Source organism: Malurus melanocephalus, unplaced genomic scaffold, assembly GCF_030028575.1.
Source record: "Malurus melanocephalus ecotype Western Australia unplaced genomic scaffold, MMel_1.1 scaffold_2, whole genome shotgun sequence".
Classification (NCBI taxonomy): Eukaryota; Metazoa; Chordata; class Aves; order Passeriformes; family Maluridae; genus Malurus; species Malurus melanocephalus.
In genome coordinates this window covers 3,296,968-3,317,760 of record NW_026623234.1, presented here as the reverse complement: position 1 = coordinate 3,317,760, position 20,793 = coordinate 3,296,968, and the positions used below count along the sequence as shown (strand labels likewise).

At 41.9% G+C, this 20,793-nt stretch overlaps 1 protein-coding gene across 3 annotated transcripts in view; it reads right to left on the bottom strand.

Moving 5' to 3' along the window:
- Positions 1-20,793, bottom strand: part of AMBRA1 (autophagy and beclin 1 regulator 1) — a 115,531-nt gene that overhangs the window by 6,015 nt on the left and 88,723 nt on the right. For all 3 annotated transcript variants that reach the window (XM_057365079.1, XM_057365096.1, XM_057365089.1), the window contains 2 exons: positions 6,091-6,183; positions 4,339-4,532 (listed from right to left, as the gene is read on the bottom strand). In XM_057365079.1, the coding sequence (XP_057221062.1) occupies positions 4,339-4,532; positions 6,091-6,183 (287 nt within the window). The remainder of the gene's footprint in view (positions 1-4,338; positions 4,533-6,090; positions 6,184-20,793) is intronic.

The window sequence follows — 20,793 nt, the reverse complement described above, 5'->3', positions numbered from 1 at the left end:
GTAGCCCACATAATTTAATCCCAAGAGAGCCAAGTGCTTGGAGTAGATCACACTGTAAAGGCTTACATAGTAYTTACTTCTAGAACCCAAGTCTATATTTTAGGTAGTGTTTTTCAGAGAATTTTAAAGAGAAATCAAAATTTGCAGTTCTATAGGACATATGACGAAGATTTTACAGATGGACGGGCAGATGAAAGGCTAAGGGATCTACCCACGTTCCTACTCTGAGAATGAGAGGCAGATCTGGAAGCTGCTCCCTGGTGTCCCCGTTCCCTTTTCCACACTAATTGCACAAAGTCACATCACATCTGACAACAGCATCGCAAGAACGTGTTCAGCTAACATAAAACAACACGTTTCTTGTTAGCATTCATGAGGTTCGGCTGGGAACAGAGTATTCCTGTCCAAGCAGCCCCTTGACACATGTTCCTAATGTCTCAGATTAAATAAGTTACATCACATGCAGGCACACTGATTGCTTCTAAGTGCTCCTTAGGCATCCTCAGGATGCTCTGCTTATACCAGGAAAGTTTTGCTGGCATGTGCTGTCTTTTCACTACCATTAGTTTGAACAGACTGAATCTCACAAACCTAAGCCTTCATTTTACAGCCCTCTTCACTCTCWAATGTATCTGCTGCAACCTCTGAAAGCTGTCGGAACTAATGGAAATTTGTACTGGCTGGTGATAAACACTTCAACCAAACAGGTTAAAAACTGGATATGGCATGATACTAGTCAGTATCKCCCAAAGGCAGGCAAAGTAGCAATCCACTGACAGCAGGTATTCTGAACAGCTACTACTTCAGTAACTCATAACATGTACCTGCTTGCACAACAAGCATTGAGATAGCTACCTGAATTTTTAGCCCCATAGACAATGCAGATGATAGGAAATGAGATGACAACTGTTTTTCAGTTATTTGTTGTTGGGTTTGCTTTTTTTTTTTCCCTTTAACAACTGGATTACCTGAAAGATGTATTGATATACTGTCAACAGCCAGGGGACAGCATGAGCCCACTATCAAACACGTGTCCTGCAGCTCTGCAGAGGTCCCCCTTCTTCAGCCTGCAGCAGCTTTTGCACAGTTTTTTGCACAGCTTTTGCAGACCCTGACAGTTACTGCCCCTGGCACTGTACTCCAYAGATCCAACAAGTGACATGCAAGTGGCAGCCACAGCCTGACCCAGTCTGGACTGGGAATTACAATTTCTGAAGGTTAAAGCTTTGGGCATTAAATCTCATTAGCAATTTTTGTTGGGTTTTAAGTGAGTTTCAATTTGCCAGCTGAATACAGATCACACTCCCATCATGCTTGTCTATTTGCAAAGGAAAACATAGTATAACTCGCAACAGATTGTTTCTAATTAAGGGTGCCTCAAAYTTACAACTCTATCACTATTTCCACTATGTCTATCAGCTTAAAAGAAAACAGAAGACAGCTCAAACACTGTTTTAAGCATTTCTTGGTACCTTTCCTAGTTTTCTCTCAACTCGAACTACCTTTCCTTTATGTGTGGCGTGGGAGCAGAGTTCACAAGTCCTCTATTAACTGTTGCAAAACAGAAAGATTCAGACATTAGAGGGATTCACTTCTAATAAAGTCATCATATACTCATTGCTCCAAAGGAGGTAGAAAGATAATCAGAGCAGCAAAGTCCCCGCAGAGCTTTGCATGAGAAAAGGAAACTATTTATACCCGCACAGAGCTTAATTAGATTTCTGATGCAATTCTGCATACTTTTTTTTTTTTGTACAGTAAGCACATATCTGCAAGAAATGCCCTGAGCCAGAATTCCCCACAACAGCAGGGCTGACAGGATAGAGGACAGAAACCYACTCTCAGGGTAGCACCAGCCTTTCTTTTTCTTTTTAAACATGAAAGAGCTTTGTCTGGTCAGTCAGTCTGTTGGTTTGGGCTTTTTTGTCCCTCMCTGCAGGGTGATAACTAAACCACTTTCCTTTACATTACTCAGAATCACACTTGATTTATCCATTCTGCTGCCGATAATACTGCTAAGCCTTTACGTAGTGATTTCCAKCTTCAAAGCCCCACACAAAACACTAATTAATCTTCACAGCCCCTGGTGTGCTCTACTATGGGAAGATTTATTCCCATTTGGTAGATGATTAACAATTTGCCCTGGGTCACACACCAAGTTACTGGTAGCACATTTCTTCCCCTTTTTTGCCTTTTTGCCCCTGAYGTCTAGCTCATGCTATTAGGAAACAGTTTCCCTTACAACAGGCAGAGTTACAGTGGATACAGTGGGCAAATCAGCCATCAGAAAAGCACCACGGCACCTAATCTTGTCAGCTGGAACAAGCTGATGTGCACCAGAGGAGATGACGATGCTGGGTAAACAGCAGCCTTACTGTCACAAGCAGACAGGTATGCTCATGTGTAATGTGAAGCACTAAGACTCAGATAAACCAGACCACTGCTGCCACAAGTACCTGGTTAACTCACTGAGGTGTTGATAACAGCAGCCAAAAATTTGTCTTTCTGCTTCACCTCAGATTATAGTACTATTCTTCTATTGTGGATTACTGTTGATTTTTTTTTTGGTCCGTCATGCTTCTGAACATGATTGTCTGCACAGTTCTCAGTTTCAAATTACTCGAGCCCTTTTATAGGAATTTCTACTGAGGATGCAACTGGCATAGGAATTAATCAACAACAGTGTAAAACAGCTCATCTCTGGTGCATATTTTTAAACTGCAATAACTTCTTTATTCCACAGGCYCTCATACAGCTGACAGGAGTGTGAGCCCATTCTGCAGGTGTGGTCATTTGCAAGGAGACACAGGGGAAGTTATTGTCTGAGATGGAAATCACACCAGATGGGGAACTTGCCAATCTTCTTCCAAGCAGGAAAGGGAGACGGAGAGACGTACCTGTCCTAGGTTTGTTATTTACACTCCTTTTCTTCCAAATGTTACATGTTTTGCTTCTTTACAGAGATGCCCTGCCCAAGGCACTGGTAAAGGACAACCCCTTYCTCATCTCATTAACAGTGTAGTTAAAACTCATTACCTAGATCTGAAAATTGAAAGGTTAGAAAGAACAAGATAAAGAAACGGTCAAACGACTGCAGAGAGAGAGAAGCAGTGTTGGAGAACTCTCTTGGTTTAACAGCAGAGAAAGACTCCCCAAGCTTGCAGTATCAGCCATCATGGTCCCACAGTGTGCTCCRTTCTCAGTCTGTGTACCACATTCAGTGGAAGAACCAGTTCCCATGAGTTCAGCATTTGTCCAGACAGTCTGTATTCCAGTCTTATTCACACGCCCTCAACTGTACTAACCTTCCAGAGAGGTTAATCTCAGCTCTGCTGAGATCAGCAGATGGAAACCCCACAGGGCAGGAATTTCCCACTTAACTTCGAACAGAAGAGCCGAGATCAGAGAAACACAAAGCCTTATCACACATGCTGGATACTACACAGCAGAAACTGTGGAAGAGTCACATAGCAAAAAGCAACTTTTAGAGTGACAGAGAACAAGCAGGCACACAGGCACAAACAGGCATGTTGTGGCAGCTTCCCAAAGACAAGCAGGTTCATCATGAACCAGAAACTTCAAAACAGTCTCCTTGAYTTTCTCTAGTGTTTCCTATGTATATACTGCCCAAACCCTCCCTAGCCAAGCCTTCAGAGTTGAATTAAAGCACAATGCTACAGTATTGAGACAAGAAGCCTGGATAAAATCAACATGTTTTCAACAGATAGTAACTTTATCATTACACAGRAATCACACAGGAGCTGTTTCCAGCTCCTTACATGTTGGTAAGTTTTTCTGTACTGCTAACCACTATAGTCTTTTTGGACAGATGAGCTGGGCACTCACCACATACTTCATCAACCAAACAGAATCCTCATAGCTGCTTTGTGAGAAGTGATTTACATTATTTTATTTTGTATCCAAATGCTGAGCTTGTGAAGCATGCAGACATTTTGCAGAAGTTGGAGGACCAGACTAAACTCTAACACAGAGGCAAAAAGGGTAACTCTCAGCAGCTTGCAGCCTTACTGATGGTTAAGAGTTCAGGAAATGTGTGAGGAATGAAGRCAATACTGTTGATTCTACAAAGACAATTATCTGGAGAAGAATTAATTTTCCTTCCTCAAATTATGTGAAAAAGACAACTTTTCTATTCATATGGCTGGAGATTCACTGTCCTGATCATCCAGGCCTGGCTACAGGCAAATTAGGCYGGAGAAATCTTTGCTGAAGAGATAAAAGGAGTGCCCAAATGAACTGACAGGATGTGAAACTTTAGTGAAAACTCCTAATTCACCAGGTAAGCTGTGTCAGACAAGCCATTAAGTGATGTCCTACCTTCCCCAGTCCCTGCTGAGGTGGATTCCTGCTCCTGTACCTCCCTCTCTGTCTGAGTCTCAGCATTCTGCAGCTGAGGTGCCAATGTCTGGGTACCCTGTGATGTCACAGAGGTGGGAGGATTTCGAGGTTGTAGGCCTATGGCATTCATCAGGCCCATGTCCCTGTCTGTCCTCCATGTGGCTCTGCTGGTTCTGAAAAAAGAAAAAAGACAAGACCAGGATCATCAGAGGCAACATGCCCAAGCAAAAATGAAAYACGCACTTAAGGCTCCTCCTGCCTCCACTCCAACCAGGCACCTGCTCGCCACTATAGAATGAGAATGAAGGGAACTGTGACCCACACTTACTTACWTACACTGGTCCCTTGAGTCTTTGAAGCCAACAGAGTCTTAGAGTTTACTCACCCTTCCACAGAAACAGGATGTCTTACAGGCACAGAGAGATATCCCTGCAGCATCACTAAGCCTGGAGAACAACTGTCTTGGAGTCACTGYGTTGAGCATGCAACACAATGTGCAATGCAGAAGCACTAACACACACAACCTCCTGCACGTCAGCAGGGCAGTTTTAACTCTCATGGARTAGTCTGCATCCTCTCCCTCCTCTGGACTTCCTGGTTTGTCAACGTCACACACGAATGCACTCTGGCAGGCATTTCTGCCCATTCCAGTCGGACAAGAGAAATCCTCTGTTTGCAAAAGCAAATAACAGGAACCACCTCAAGGCTCATTAGCTTCTCAGACTGGAACAGCTGAAGTGTGCAATGCTACAGCTTTGAATCTTGACACTGCCGTGACACTCYTTACAAAACTCACCTCTTGTCTCTAAGTGCAGGAAATAGTAAAGAGATTCAAGGAAAGACTGCCGCATTCACAACTCTTTTTTGTAAGGCTTTCAAGCCTACCTGCCACACTACTCTTGCTCTCTCTTTGAGCTAGTTCACTCTGGACCAGTATTTCTGCCTTCAAGCTGCCCATTAGAGCAGACTATTTATGTACTGTCAAAAACTTAAGCAGTGGCAATATCCACTCACACAGCACAGTAAAGAATCTCTGCTGTTTATTTTTCACCCACAATCAGACCAAGGCTATACGACAGCCCAGACATTCATCCTGTAAACAGGCTCACAACTTCCTCGGGATCCTGAAGCTCACAATTCTGAAACACAACTGTCACCCTCTTGCTGAGAACAGCTGGCTCACAGAGAAGTACTTGTCACTATGGCAAGAAGCAATGGTCTACAGCACAACCCTGGTGTTTAGAACAACTAGCATGTGCATCATTGGACAAACTGAMACAGCCAATAGGGCCATCAAGGGATTCAGCTTTATTTTTAGAGCTTATTGCTGAGACAAAACTGTCCCATGACCAGCAGTTAAAAGGATGAAAATCAGTCATCGGGTCAGCACAACACATTTGCCCTTTTCTCTGTGAACTCCCCTTTTCTTCAGTTATCCTTCAAAGGCCATTTGCTTTACTTGGTGTTTTTGATACATTATTCCCCACATGTTCCTCCCACAGCTGTTACTGGGGCCCTGAATGACACATGTACTTTACTACCAGTGGCACTTCTGGGCACTGAATGTGACTTKCTGGAAGAAGGCCAGGTGACCCAACCAGGCAATGTCAGAGGGGGAGAAAATTGTGTATTTAAAGCTGCCAGTGGTAAGGGAACAAAGAAGTGGTGCTGTCAGAAGTAACAAAAGAAGAAAGGGTCAAGTCTCTCTAACCCAATACCCAGGAGACTCACCCAGGCCGTTCAGTGCTTCTGCTGCTGGAATGCACAGTGAAGACATTCTCATTCAGCTGGTCCCAGTGGTACTCAACTCCAGAGTTTAAGGCCCTTGAAACACCAAAGAAGGAAAAAAATATTAGCATCACAGGACACTATTCAAGCCAGCACACATTACATCCCCACAACATRAAGAACAGCATCGACTCCCGCCCTACAGAAACTGCAGATCTAGCTCAGTTCACATTTTCATTAAAAGGGCTCATCACCATAAACCACCTTGCTGTATTACCAGATTGTTCTGGAATATTCCATTCATTTCAATTCAATATTAGCACCGAGATACAGCAACAGGAGCGGAGAGATTTTCAGGAAATGAAGACATGCAACTGTGTGTATAAAATCAGGTTACCTTAACTCCAAGTGACTAAACAAAGAATTGGAATGGAAAGGCCAATTCTCCCTGTGGTACCTGCAAGCATTTCCTGGACTAGGTAATGGTCAGTAAGACACTGCTCTTATTCAACATTTAATTCCTTTGCAAATGGTTCCCATTCTACCTGCAAAAAATCTTTATATATCCCTCTCATTGACAGCCACTGTGAAGCAAGGACAGATGTAGAGCATATTTTAACAAGTTTTCACARAAGAGCTTGTACTGCATCAACAATATGTGTGTCTGAAAAATCCAAACTTGAATCTTACATCTAATGCTACTAAGCATAATGGAACAGCTAATGCTCTGGAAACCTTTCACAACGCATTTCACCAAAAGATACACCAAGTCAGGGCCTACTACTCCYAGGAAGAGACAAGGTTAACTGTCATTGCTGAAGACTACAGGCAATCACAGAAACTAAATCACCATCATGCTATAAGTACATGACCCACCAAGACAAGGGTGAAGCGAATCCAGCTTACTCTGTGCCATACAGAAATGTCAGGGGACAGGCACTCACTCGGCAGTCCAAGGCAGCATGGAGATCTCCCATCTACTGCTGTGTTCCACCTTCAGATGCACTCTGGGCTGCATTACCAGGGAAGGCACTTTCTGTACAGTGTTCTGCCACACCATGCTGACAGGTCATGTGAGCTGGCCTGRCAGTTTTGAAATAGTGCTGTGTATCACCACATGGCTGCTGGACTGCCGAGACCTGATAGTGCCTGGTGGAGAGTTAGCAGTGCTGTACAGTGGTCACAGCAAGGCAAGTGAGGGGTGGGGAAACTTAAACCAATAAAAAACATCTTGTGTAGACAGACAGGAACTGTGTCTGAAGAGCTGCACCTCATCACCCTGAAGAGTCTCCGAATTAGGAGTAGTCCCATAATCCGAAGGAAGGATTCAAGCAAAAATTCACAACCAGCACTAGTGGTTATGGCTCAGACACAAAAAAGAAGTTTTATGTACAGGTCAAAACTATCATCCCTGTAAAGAGATGCCTCAGTAGAACTGGCAAGAACCCCAGCTTAGAGGACACTGCAGGTCAGACATGCTGCAATGGGAAAGCAGTGTATGCTGGGGCTCGGCTGCTGGGGTGACAAAACCCCAGGTTATGACCTGGGGTGAGAGATGAACAAAATAGGTCAAAATCACACACAGAGTCTACAGGAAGTAACCAGCCATTGATGGTTTTTGGTTTTAGTGCTGGGCTAGTCCTGTGCTGCACTGTACACTATGAAAGCAGCTGCCAGTGAGATGTCGATTTACAAAGGTTTCTGAGTTTACTGACGGATAGTAACTTGTCACAAAAACTGTGCCAGTCCCTCTGGCTGCTCCATCCCCTGCCTAATACACTGGCTGAGGCTTAGCTGTCATACTTTGCTGCCTGCTAAGTAGCACAGTCCCAAGGCAAGAGAGACTTTCTGACCTTGTAGTCAAAATTCCCATAAATTCCCTAGTGTATTTGGTATCTACAAAACAGAGCTAAACTGACCTCTTCTTCCACACTTCTTCATGCTTTTAAAAGAATAGGCATGGTACCCCACTGATACGTACATGATTGGGATTCCTCAACAATATGTGCCCTACTCGTCTTTGCCAGCTTGCGAGATCCCAAGACAAGAAATCAGAAGAACACAAAGCTTCTCCCAGACCAAAATGGGAGCTGACAACACCATGTTTCCTGTTTCCCCCTAAACATTGTATTCCTCTACTACACAAAAAATTCAGCTCCTGCACATACACTTCTTTCGGTGGATCAATTTCACTTCTACTAAAGCATCATGATACCAAGCTGACATGCAGTATACCAGATGAAAAGCTCCTGACCATGCTCCTATTCTGCAGTTTCACCACTGTACAGTCAGGTTGTTGGACAGCAAAGTCCATTCTAACTCCATGCTGTCAGTTTGCACATGGTGAAATCAATAGGCATTTCAGTTAATACATAACTTCCCACATTGSTTTTAAACACTGGCACTTACCAACTGAGCTTCACTGCCAAGGTTCTGTTAGCTACTACTTTACTCCCTGAGAATCAAGGGCTTTGCTTTCCTCCTGTAGAAGGAGGACCTGTAGCAGATGGTGCCACTGCTCTGGCTGCTGACTCTGGGAACACTGATAARCAGGCTCAAACCAAAGCCACTATACTTGGAGACGACAGAGTTTAACATTCTCAGCACCACTTTAACCTCRCTTTTCAGTTTGGTCTGAGTGTGTCCCCCTGCTGGGCAAAAAATGTGGCTCAGAAGAAGCAGCTGGCACTCTGCAGCAGCTTCTTCACTGGTACCTTTCAGCAGTCTTCCTTCGGCCAGCTACACAACTCACCCTTTCCCAACTCTACCTCTTACAAAAGACTTCAAGCCATGAGGCTCTCAGCATCACCTTTGATGACGTCCTCTTTTGTATGCATCACTGATCTCTTCATAGGCCTAAGATTAACATCAAGATTGCTCCTGATTAGGTTTTCCAGCCTTTACACGATTGATTGATTGATTGATTGATTGATTGATTGATTGATTGATTGATTGAACCTACAGAAGAGATGTTTCAGACTGCATCTAGATACAGCGAGGAGAGCATACACCTGAACTTAACAGAGACCACTGGTTGGGCACTACCTTCTACATGAAGATCATAATTTCTCTCCTTAATAGATCAAGATTTAATCACAGAAACACTGCTATTATGTGGGCTAAATGCCAGTTTTAACACCATGCTTGCATTACAAACTTGATCACATAATCACACCTTAAACCAACTTCAGTACACAACAAGATGTGTGTGACAACCACAATTACCTTGGTTTAAATCAGATTTTCARTTAAGCTTAAGACTTGCTCTGGTTTAGCCACACCTATTTAAAACAGTGCAATCTCCCTTTTCAGAAAGCCCCTAAAGGTTTTTTAGCTCCCATTGCAAAATACTGCTTGAATTTGGTAAATGAGCAGCCTTTCACAGTACGTTTCCCAGGAGATTTGCAAATCAAGGCCTGACGACTCATTCCAAAGAAGCAGAGCTTACACTGGAGAAATGAATATTTTTCAGGTAATGTAAGCATTTAACTTTTGCTTCATCAAATTCTAGACATGGAAATGCTAGAAGCACTTTACATTTTCCAAGGCATAAGCTCCAAGAGCCAAGAAGCTCTGTGTAGCACACGGAGCATGTTGCCACTTGGATGTGGATGCAGTAAAGAGGACATTTGTTGCCCAGGGCTTTAGGGTGAAAAATTGCAATTCTCCACACTGTGTCAGTCATGGACAGTGAAGTCCACTTAGTCAAGTTCTTACTTTCTTCCCTTTTATGGCTGTCACTAAGCTCCCTAAGCCCTCCCTGGAAATTTCCATTAGCTTTGTTATATGCAGAGCTGCTCACAGCCTGGATTTCCCAGCAGGGATCTGTTCTAAGATGGACTTTTCCTTCACGCTTGTGTCCAGCTCACATTATTAACGAGCTTGGAGAGGATGAAGGGCACAGACTTGCAGGCTTTGCTGAAAGTCAAATAAGGATTCAGAGTGGAGCCTGTTAAGTACCAAGAGCCAGCATCTTACTACAGCCTCTCCCTCTGCATGGAAGTATTATCTACACAGCTCAGTTATGTCCCCAGGAAGAAACTAGGACCAAGTACTAGGAATTAATGACAAAATTATTAACAAATCACAAGAAATATGAAATACAATTTATGGCATTTGTTTAACCAGTATTTGAAAGGTAAATTGACAAAGCACAAGTCAGCACAAATGGACTTAAGACATCTGCGTAACCCTCCAGCTGGTATATCCAAAATTGGGAGTTGAAGAGGAGGAGGGAGTAGGATGAAAGTTCTTCAACTCTACCATAACAGTACAGTTCAGGAGCATGACACCACGACAAAACAACCCATAATTTGCAAGTAATGTATGCATGTCCGGGAAGGCATAAATAGCACTTACTACCTTTTCGCTTAAATCATCCCTGGATGATTTAAGTGAAATCTGAAGAAGGCAGCAATAATGAGCAAATGCACTGCTCTCCTTCAAATCCTGCCACATGGAAAGGTCCAATAGTAGCCCACTTGTTTCCTATAGTACCAAATTAAATTTTGATTATGACATAGATGCCTGCAATCCCATCTAAAAATATCAGCACAACCTCATTACCAGAATGAAGATTGTGGTAAGTCCAATACAGAAAAGAAGCTGCAGAGTGATGCCATGTAGTGCACTTGATTTTCATGCAGCCAAGTTTGCTCTCTCCACAAAAGAAATTACTCCTTACTGCTGACGTCACAAATATACTGTCCATTCAAGATCACTAAATGCAAGCATACAAAACCAGATTAGTTTACAGAGGATTTGAATTCCCCGAGACATGCTTTCTTTCATTTGTGTAAACTTGTCATTCTAAGCCATCCAAATTGTATCAAGGAAATAGAGTGAGGAACAAGAGAGCAAGCTGACACTGTGCTAAGGAACAGGACTCCACTGTCCTGATTGGAAGGAAGAAGCAGCACACAGTATATTGTGCAGTGCAATGCAGTGCTGGCCAGATTCCAGATGCATCCTTGTCAGCAGCTGATTATCTCTTCTGCCAGCGTGGTGATGATCATCACAGCAAGCCCATCCCTAGCTCCCATGATTAGCTAGGCAACGGTATTGTTAGTACAAAGCGAAGTTTGGCACTCCCAGCAGCTGCCTGGATAGGAAAACAATAATTTCTAGCGCCCTACTTCATAAATATTTAGCTTTCTGTGCAGGCGATGAACCACGTGCAGAGACAACTCCAAGTGAAAATTGGCTGCAGTGCAAACTGTATGGAACCAGCAAATGGGATTTTTGGAGTAATTCTGCTGGGCAGTAATTCCCTTTGAACAAGAAGAGGTGGCAGCTTCACTGGCACCAACCCGTGTGTAACTAGCCAGGGAAAGAGCACAAGATTGAGTGTAGGAACTCACAGAACACAAGAGCTGCAGTTTGTGATTGACAACCACAGATATTTAAATGATGTATGACATTATCCTGTTCATCACATCAAGATGAATGGCGCATCTAAGAGTAGCCCCATTTTTACTCCTTACACTGATACAACCCACTAATTTTTTCAGAATCCTGCAAGTTTGGCCTGTGTAAAAAACAGCAATCATACAGAAACATATCCTGACACCTACTTGAATTGTCCAAGGTGCTGCAGAAACAGGACAGCAAGCAGCACAGCTGGTAGCTGTGTGCCTGCTTCAGGGAAGGTGCCAACTCAACTTGGAACACTTTGTGAGGTGATTGGTCCTGTTCGTTTGATTGTGCAGTCCTGCCAGCTAGATTAAATACTGGGATTTTTGAAGATGCTGTATTCAAACTCACACTATTTATGAGGCTGGCCTTAWAAAGCTGGTGGCATGCTGGTGGCACCAGTAGCTAATTCAGTAGTTCTTCTATCTCAACAACCTGAACACACACAAGTTTGTTCTGCCTACCARTGGGCACCTAAGGCTGCATCCAGTCCACAATCGTGTGGCCAGTGGATAATATTTAGATTGAAGCACACCCCTAACAGCCATCTTCCCTGGGCAAAACTTGGGTATCTTGGCTAAGGAAAGAGAGTCATCAGTCAGCTAAGCTGGTAGAGACCTCAGAGAGAAAGAAGAGGGAGTRAAAGAAAACAGGAATTAACAYCATAAGAAGAACCCAAACAGAATAGTTTTTTCTGATCCACAGGACCACTACAGCTAAAAACCAAGTGACTTCCAGGAGTCAGCATTTGCAACCTACCTACAGATTGCATGTAGAAGATAAGCAGACTCATAAGATAAGTTGAAATGGATGACACACCACGAGAAAGCATTAAGAGGAATTTGTCTTGTATTCCATGGGAGAAAGTCTTTAATWAAGAATCAGTCTTCTAACAGATTCAACAGGAGTAACAAATGGAAATTAAGCACCAAGACAATGACAGAGCAGAAAGAAAAGAGTTTAGTATGAAAGTGTGGCTGTTTGCTTATCTTGGGACCAAAGAAAAAAATACTGAGGTTGTGAGTGGTACCATTAAAGAACACAAGGCTAAACAGAAAAAAACTGTGTTGAGAATAAGGACAAGAAAAGTCCCTCTCAACCTTCATTCTTCTGCCAAAACACCACAACGTTTTTTTAAAGCAATTTTCTTCCAGTTTTTTTACACTACTGTCATGTAACCATACTGTGTTTACGTACAGCGTGACATAGGAAGTTGTAACTTGTATCTGAGAACAAGGGGAACCTTCTTAGACCTGAACCTGACTCTAATGCTATTGATGTTGTAGTCAGACACCAGATACTTTGACACTTAGAAGAGCTATATCACAGGTTGGAGGGGACATACTGAGGCCATCATTAAATGCAAAATATATGAATTAATGAAAGCAGATGGACAAAACACTGTTGCAAGGAAGACCCAGAGCTAAGATTTACTACTACAACACTGATAAGATTTTTGTGTATCAAAATACAGTGCACTATATAATAGCTGTAGTGCTATTTAAAAAAAAACAGAAAAGCAAGCATGTTTATGAGAAAAGGAACACAGCATGCAGGCAAAATAGCCTGGAATAAACAAGGCAGAAATAGACCAAAGAAGAATTTCCTGTATTTTCATTGATTTTGTTCTCACTAAATCTTGCCAGTATTCAATGGTATCTCTCACTATCTGGCTCCAGCCACACCAAGCACCAGGTAGGGATCCCTCTGGAAGGTAAATTGCAGATTCCAGAAAACGACAGTTTAAAGGTCTTCAAACAAGAACAATTCAGCTTGATATTATCATATACCAAGCTCTAAAGATGGATAACTTGCTTAAGTCTTCTAAAAACCTAAAGGCTTGTTAATTGCTTAAAGTGATTAMAGGCAGACTATACTCCAAATAAGCTTTGAATCCTCAGAATATCTTAAGCTGTTTATGATCYATCAGCTCTTCCAGTGGCTTAAACAATTTAGGATGTTAGGAGTCTCTGGGGATGTGCAAATTGCTTAAGCCTTCCAAGGCCTTAAACATCTTAAACTGCTACAAGTGTTCAGAGCAAACGTCACTCTTTAGCCATATTTAAATTTTTCATTACTGTTTTAGCAGAAACTAACATTGATGAAGTAGGCTTTTTTTGGTAGACATTAAACAGGCAAAATAAACCAGGAAAATGCATCTAGAATAGGAGAAAGCAACTTCAAAATTAGTGTTTAAAATTAGCAAGCATAGCAAGTGCTTATTTTTAATAGAACGCTGGAATGTGCACACACAAAGCTGCCAAGCTCCAGCACCAAGGTCTTGGTTTGGTCTAATCTCAGTGAGATCCACAGGGCAAGCCAAGTTTTATATTTATAATCTTCAGCACCTTTGAAATTAGCCAACTAAAGAGCATTCTGTTTAGCACRCATRGGAAACCTGTTCAAAAAAGAAARAAGAGAAAAAATCATCTGGAAACTCAAACCTCCAATTATTAYTCCAATTAATCACAGTTTGGAGACATTGAGTTAAGACCATTTGCAGAAGGATTTAAAGTGGAGAAAGAAAATAAGCAAAAAAAAGATTGTTTTATTTACTTGCTGGATTCAATAGCAGAGCCCTTCTGGAAAAAAAACCAGCAAAAAGGACACCAAACATAACTCTATAAATAATAGGGTTCAAAGACCGGAAAATTAAAGAAAATCTTAATGGAATGCCAAGGAAGTAAACAAGTGAACAAGGAAGGCCTAGTATAGATCTGTGGAGAAAAGAAAGGTTATAAGAAAGCAGGATGAACTCATGCTGCCAAAGAGCTAAAAGACATTCTAAAATTAAACAGGAGGAAAATGGTATTAGAATGAGAAAAGGTTGATTCATTTGTGATGCTAACGACAAAAATCAATGATGTTTCAAAGTGGACAAGATACTGAACTCTGCTCTTTGAAGTGTCCATTTATAAAATATCCAAGGATACTTGTGTAATTAGGGAGTAAGAAATATGCCAGACATAGCATTAGTTGTTTTTTAAAGTTAACTTTTTTGAGTCATTCACACCTGTTTTTCAATACGTTACCAAAAAAAAGAGGATATGACAAAAGGGCAAAAAAGTCAACTTAGCAGTATTCTTCAAAAAGAAAGCCATACTTAAAACTGACAATTACCTTCTTCTAAGTGTAACTTTTATCCTTAAAGAGAGTAATATAACAAATAGAAAAAAGAAGATATATTAAAACAATGAAAGAGTGAGCCACATGCAGTAGGCTGTAAGTCAAATAATTGCTTGCATGAAATKTAACTGCTTTTGAAGATAGAATTAGAAAAAAGTACAGGAATAAAAGGTGGCAGGTGTGATCTGAATGGATTTRAGTGAAGCACTTGGTAATTGTTTTTACAGCACATGGCTGTGCTAATAGAAAAGGTGCCACCCAAAGTGAGAACTGGTTAGGAYCTGCAGAAGGTCAGTGACATGGTACATGAACTGGTAAGTACCAAGCTATGGTTCTTTAATACAGAACTCTGTACCAAGTTCCCTTTCTCATGGTGGAAAATAAATGTCCCTTAAGTAGTCAGTGCTACGGCACATCTTGAAGAACTGGGTGAGGGAAATGAACTTGCTGCAACTGAAGACTTAGAGCAGCTCTCAAAATTTATCTCTAGGAATCATAGAAATATTAAGCGGAATTTTATGAGAGCAACTTCCACCTAATGCCATCAGTCATCCTGGATATCCCTTCACACACAAAAAAGGAAACAGAAAAAGAATAAAAACCGGTATCAGAATAGAAATACAGTTTCAAGCCTCTGTATTAGCACTCTACTTCTGMATCTGCAATGACCAAGCCTTCTGGCACTGAGGTTACCTAGGCTTCCCTGCACAACTGGAAACAATTAATTCAGTTTCTTTCTTATTGCATAAATAACAAAATCCAAATGTAAGCTTTCAGGATGCATCTATAGTGCAAAATTGGCATGTTCCCTCCTATTCAATCCKTTTATCAATCAAAATCATCTTTTATCCTCATTTAGAAAATTCAACGCATCTTGTGTTTAACGGGCAGCAAAAGTCCAGGACACGTGTTCACTTCCTTGCTGAAGACAGCTGTGCAGATGCTGCCTTTCAAAAGGCCATTTGCAAGGAAGACTCAGACATAAACAGAATCTCCAGCCACCCCAGTTAAGAGTTGTGAGAACATTCCCTTTGCCGGGTTGCTAACATCCCTTGGTTACACATGAAGGAATACAGCTCTTCCTTCTGTCTCCTTGTTTACTTTGTCCACTAGAAGCTATCCTTAAGAGGCAAAGGATGTAACTTATGCTGGGCATCATGGCTGGAGGCTGCAGAGCCTGAGGAATGGAGCCAGCAGCGAGACATGATGTGCCAGGCAGCTGCATAGATTACCATCTCTCTACCAATGCTGATAACTAGATGTAGACACATTGTCCCCATTAGTAGATGGGAGGATATGCCATAATAAAAAAAAAATAGATTGGCACAGACAGATAAATGCAATGATTGCTTGCAAAGCATAGGAATTTATCATAAAGAGAATTTCCTGGAATAATTTCATGTTAGAGGCAGATCTCACCACAAAGRATTAAAATATGCACACTGACTAGCACTGAATCAGTTTGAGACTCTACACACCTACTTCCCARTGAGAGAAAACTAAGGGTTGGTGCCTCTGAACCAGATGCATCTTCAGGGGTATATGAATTCCATTACCAGGGGCTCTGACTGCTGAAGAAATCCTTCCTCTCTTGTGGATGCCTGCRCTACAAAGGTAGCCTTTGACAAGGTGCTTTGAGAACTTGGTTTTGAAACAGTTTTCTCAGAATGGTGAGATTTTTGGAGCAGAATTTGCAAAATCATGTAGGCACTGAGTCCTTCCAGAACCTGCTCCTGAGCACAAGAGAGACGACACTCAAGAGGAAACAACAAGCAATTGACATTTATWTCTCCTGCCTTTCTCCCAGGGCAGTCCTCCACAAGCAAAGCCAGCAAAGGGCAATATGCAGCCTGCTCCTCACCACTTTTGGTCTCACCTGTTTATATTCTACAAGAAAGTTCTATGTTTGAGATATCCCACCAGGGATGTTTCTGAATGGGAAAGCTCTTCTTGGGATGTGACAATGTAGGAAAGGTTAGAAGGAGCATTAAGAATCAAATTCCTTTTACAAACAGAGGAAGTGTTTCTATCATGCAAGACAGATACCGAGAATTTCGTTCCGTGCTGCAAACRCAAAGCTTCAGAACTGAATCAAACCTCAAAGTATGCAGTGTCAAGAAAGATGTACAAAACTCTGTTGAAGATTATTACTGGTCACAGTTAAAAAGGATGTCAGGTAGCGTGTAGTAGGGGAAAAGCAGTCTTGGGGAGGCTAAAAAAGCACTAGCAGCCCTGCAGGAAAGTCAGTGTGCAGCAGGATAACAGAGGCATGGGGGGAATTCACACTGCTCTGTATCACTTCCCGTGACAGACCTCCAGGCCACAGTTGTAGTACGTAGTAATTCACTTCACTTCCTAAGTGGAGCACACTGCCTCACACGGTGTGCCTAAAGRGATTTCTGTTTATGTGACATGGCTCTTCCACTGAACATCACTGTTATCAATTCAGTGTCTTGATTTAGCTCAGTGATGCCCACCCTTTAAAACACGGCAGCCTCAGAGCCTTCCAATACTACACTTCTGGACTGAACACAAATTCATCTTAAATCCAAAAGCCACAGACTACCATGTGTTAATGTGAAGCCTCATAGGCAAACTCAGGAAGTGCAGGCTGGATGAGAGGACAGAGAGGTGGATTGAAGTAGCTGAATGAGGTCTCAGAGGGCCATGATGGGCACGGGGTCCAGCTGGAAGCCTGTAACTAGGGGTGTCCCCTAGAGGTTAAGAAATGGGRCCATTATTGTTTAATATATTCATCAATGACTCGGATGAAGAGCAGATGCCTCTCCAGCAAGTTCACTGATGACACAAAACTGGGATGGTCGACACAACCCAGCATGCTGGGCTGCCATTCAGAAAGACCTCAACAGGGTGGACAGACAGGCAGAGAAGARCCAAATGAAATTCAACAAAATGAATTTCAACAAAATGAAATTCAACATGTGCAGGTCCTGAACCTGCAAAGGAACAACCTCATGCACCAGCCTGGGATGGAGACTGACCTGATGGAAAGCAGCCCTGTGGAGAAGGATCTGGGGGTCCTGGTGCAGTGYGCTTGTGGCCAAGAAGGCCAATGGTATCCTGAGGTGCACTAGGAAGAGCTTTAACAGCTCTTTGACTGGTCAAGGGAGGTGATCATRCCCCTCTACCCAACCCTGGTGAGGCCACATCAGGAGCACTATGTCCAGTTCTGGGCTTCTCAGGACAAGAGAGACATGAAGTTCCTGGAGCAGGTCCAGCGGAGGGCTACCGTGATGCTTAGGGGACTGAAGAGGGGGGTGTCAAGAGGATGGAACCAGACTCTTCTCAGTGGTGCTGAGCAACTGGCCGAGAGGCAATGGGCAGAAACTGAAACACAAAGTTCCACCTAAACAGGGGGAAGGACTTGTTTACTGTGCAGGGGACGGAGCACTAGAACACATTGCTCAGAGAGATTTCAGAATCTCCTTCCCTGGAGATATTAAAAAGCCATCTGATCACAATCATGAGTTCTGCACTCTAAGGTACACTGCTTGACCAGAGGTTGGACTAGATGACTTCAAATGGTCCCTTTCAACCTTAACTGTTCTGTGATACACACTAAAACAATTCTCTCTTCTTTGATATTTATGGAAGGCTATATAATAGTCTCTCTATCTTTCCTTTTCAGACCTTATAAAGACCCCACACTGCAGGTTTTCTAAGAGAAAATGTTCCCCATACCCCACTATCAGGTGCTCTTAGCTATTTGTGCCAGTTAAAAGGCAAATTTTACATCATTCCAGCTTATATACCTAGCTTCTTCTACACCGATATTAACATTTCGCTATCTCTGCTGTTAAGCATCTTGTATCTCATCCTGTAGCTAATTTTTTTCTTACAGCCTAATGCATTGATGGCTTAATCACCTACAATCAACCAAAACCTCAGGTCTTTCTCCTCCTCCATCATTTTATCTACTGAACTCAATGCTATTAGTCACTAAGTGCACTTTGTACTATTAAGTTCTCATTTCTATAACTCCAGTCACTTTCACAGCAATCTAATTCCTGTGCAATACCTTGATTTTTCTCTGCAATGACAAACCTAATGTCACATACTCGGCAAATTTATTCAGCGCACCCTTACAAGCCATTAGTGTAAAYAGTACTTATTAATCAACCAGTTCCAGAGCTGTTTTTTTAAACAAGTCCTATGACCTCCTTTGTGACAGAGTCCAGATGTCAATAATATTGTATTCTTTCCTTTAGCCAGGACTTCACATGTTCTTTATCTGATCTTGTTCTAATCCTAATTCTTTATAAATTAGTTAGACTTATTGTGGCTCCACTGTAGGAACCGCCTTACTAAGACACATATGTTAGAACTAGAGCAAATCCTCAGTGACCCTTTAATAAAAAATAAATACATAAAATTCTCAAGGACAGGTATACAATCTATTGTACTCCACTTTAGTCAAATCACAATGCATCCAATACCACTTCCCATGGTTTTAATTTTACTTACATTCAAAATACACCCTTTAAATCTGCATACTAAGATTACAGTTATGGACTGCCAACATAATCTGACCTTTCCATTTCCATTTTTAACTAGTGTTTCTTTTGAATGCTGGAAGGACTACTTGAACAGCATCCCATCATGAGTCCGTGGAACTTCAAGCAATGCCTTTTTTTTCCTTTTTTTTTGGTCATCTTATACTTCCAATCTACTAATTTAAATCCTCTATTTGAAGAACAGCTGCTATTTCAATCTGTTTATGTGATTTCTGTAGTACTTGGTTTCAAATGCCTCCATTGTTTATGRGAATTAAGACCTAGGGAATTTATTTTAATCTCTGTTATTTACTACTGACCACGGTTTTCTTTGCCAAATTAGAATGGGGTGGAGTTCGGCAGTAGTGTTTTCTTGATCCCTGCTGTTTGCTAGGCTATCCTCCATATAGTAATCTATCAATTGCTGAATCCTGTATTTAGTATTTGTCTCCACTGTATTACTGTGTATTGAGACTACACAAATACTTTTCATTTTTCATCCTCACTTCTCAAGTTAAAGTTAACACACATACCAATCTCAAAGCAAGCTTACTAAGTCAAGAACTACTGAGATGGCATCCATACATCAGGGTTTTTCCTTTCTCTAAGGATCTGTCAAGTAGGTCTGGGACAGACACTCCAGCTGCAAGCCACTTCTGTTCTGACAGAGCCTCACTCACCTATGTATTCTGATGTTAGTGCCTCAATGCAAATTATACAGCTCAGTGAGTATCTACACATTCATGCTGAGGTTGACAAGTCACTCTTGACTGTTGTTGGTCTATAAAATGGTGCAGCTGAGAACAGAACACATCAGGTGTCCTGTTTCAGAAAGAACCCACCAGTCCATGTGATGTTTACAATTATCACCAGAAGCATCAGTCACTCTAATCCACCAGCAGGAAACCTGCTGAAGCATTTTTGTCAAGCCACCAGTAAATTTCCTACCTATACAGCCACCTTGTTTCATGTTCATATACAAAACATCTGTTTTTGTTGGAATTATGCACAGTTAACATGGTGGGCCAAGAAGATTTTACACAGAGGTTGCAAAAGGGCTGACTGTGCTGCCATAACATACTATGGAAGTGTTCATATTGAGTCTTTAATTAGTGAGAAGAGACATGCCACTCAGCTTTGGTGTACTGCAAGCACTGGAGGGGAAATCCAATGCAGGGTGGGATGTGTGAGGCCAGGACAGCCAGACAAAGCTTTACTCTGTACCATTCAATCAAAGAATCCACGCTCAGGGAGACTTCAGTTCCTGGGGTTCTAATTCAAGTTCTTTGCATGAACCATAATCAGTAGACTGTACCTTAACATTTTTCTATACTGAAAATAACTTACAATAACTCTCAAGTTCTAGAAGAGAGCCATTATTCYTGAATAATTCTGCTTACAAAGTACAGCAACTGTTCTTAAAGAAAGCATTTATCCTGAAAGAAAGTGATTAGAGCTTATTCCATAACAATATCTTKTAGAACTTCATGTATAAATAAGGCCTTGATGAAAGATTATGTTCAAGAGAACAAGAGGGTTGTTTGAGAAGCACTGGCATTCTGTACTACCAAAACTGGTCCAATGTGAATTCCAACCACAGATTTCACCAGAAGGCTGCGCTGAATTAGTCACTCTTATAATTGTATATATTTAT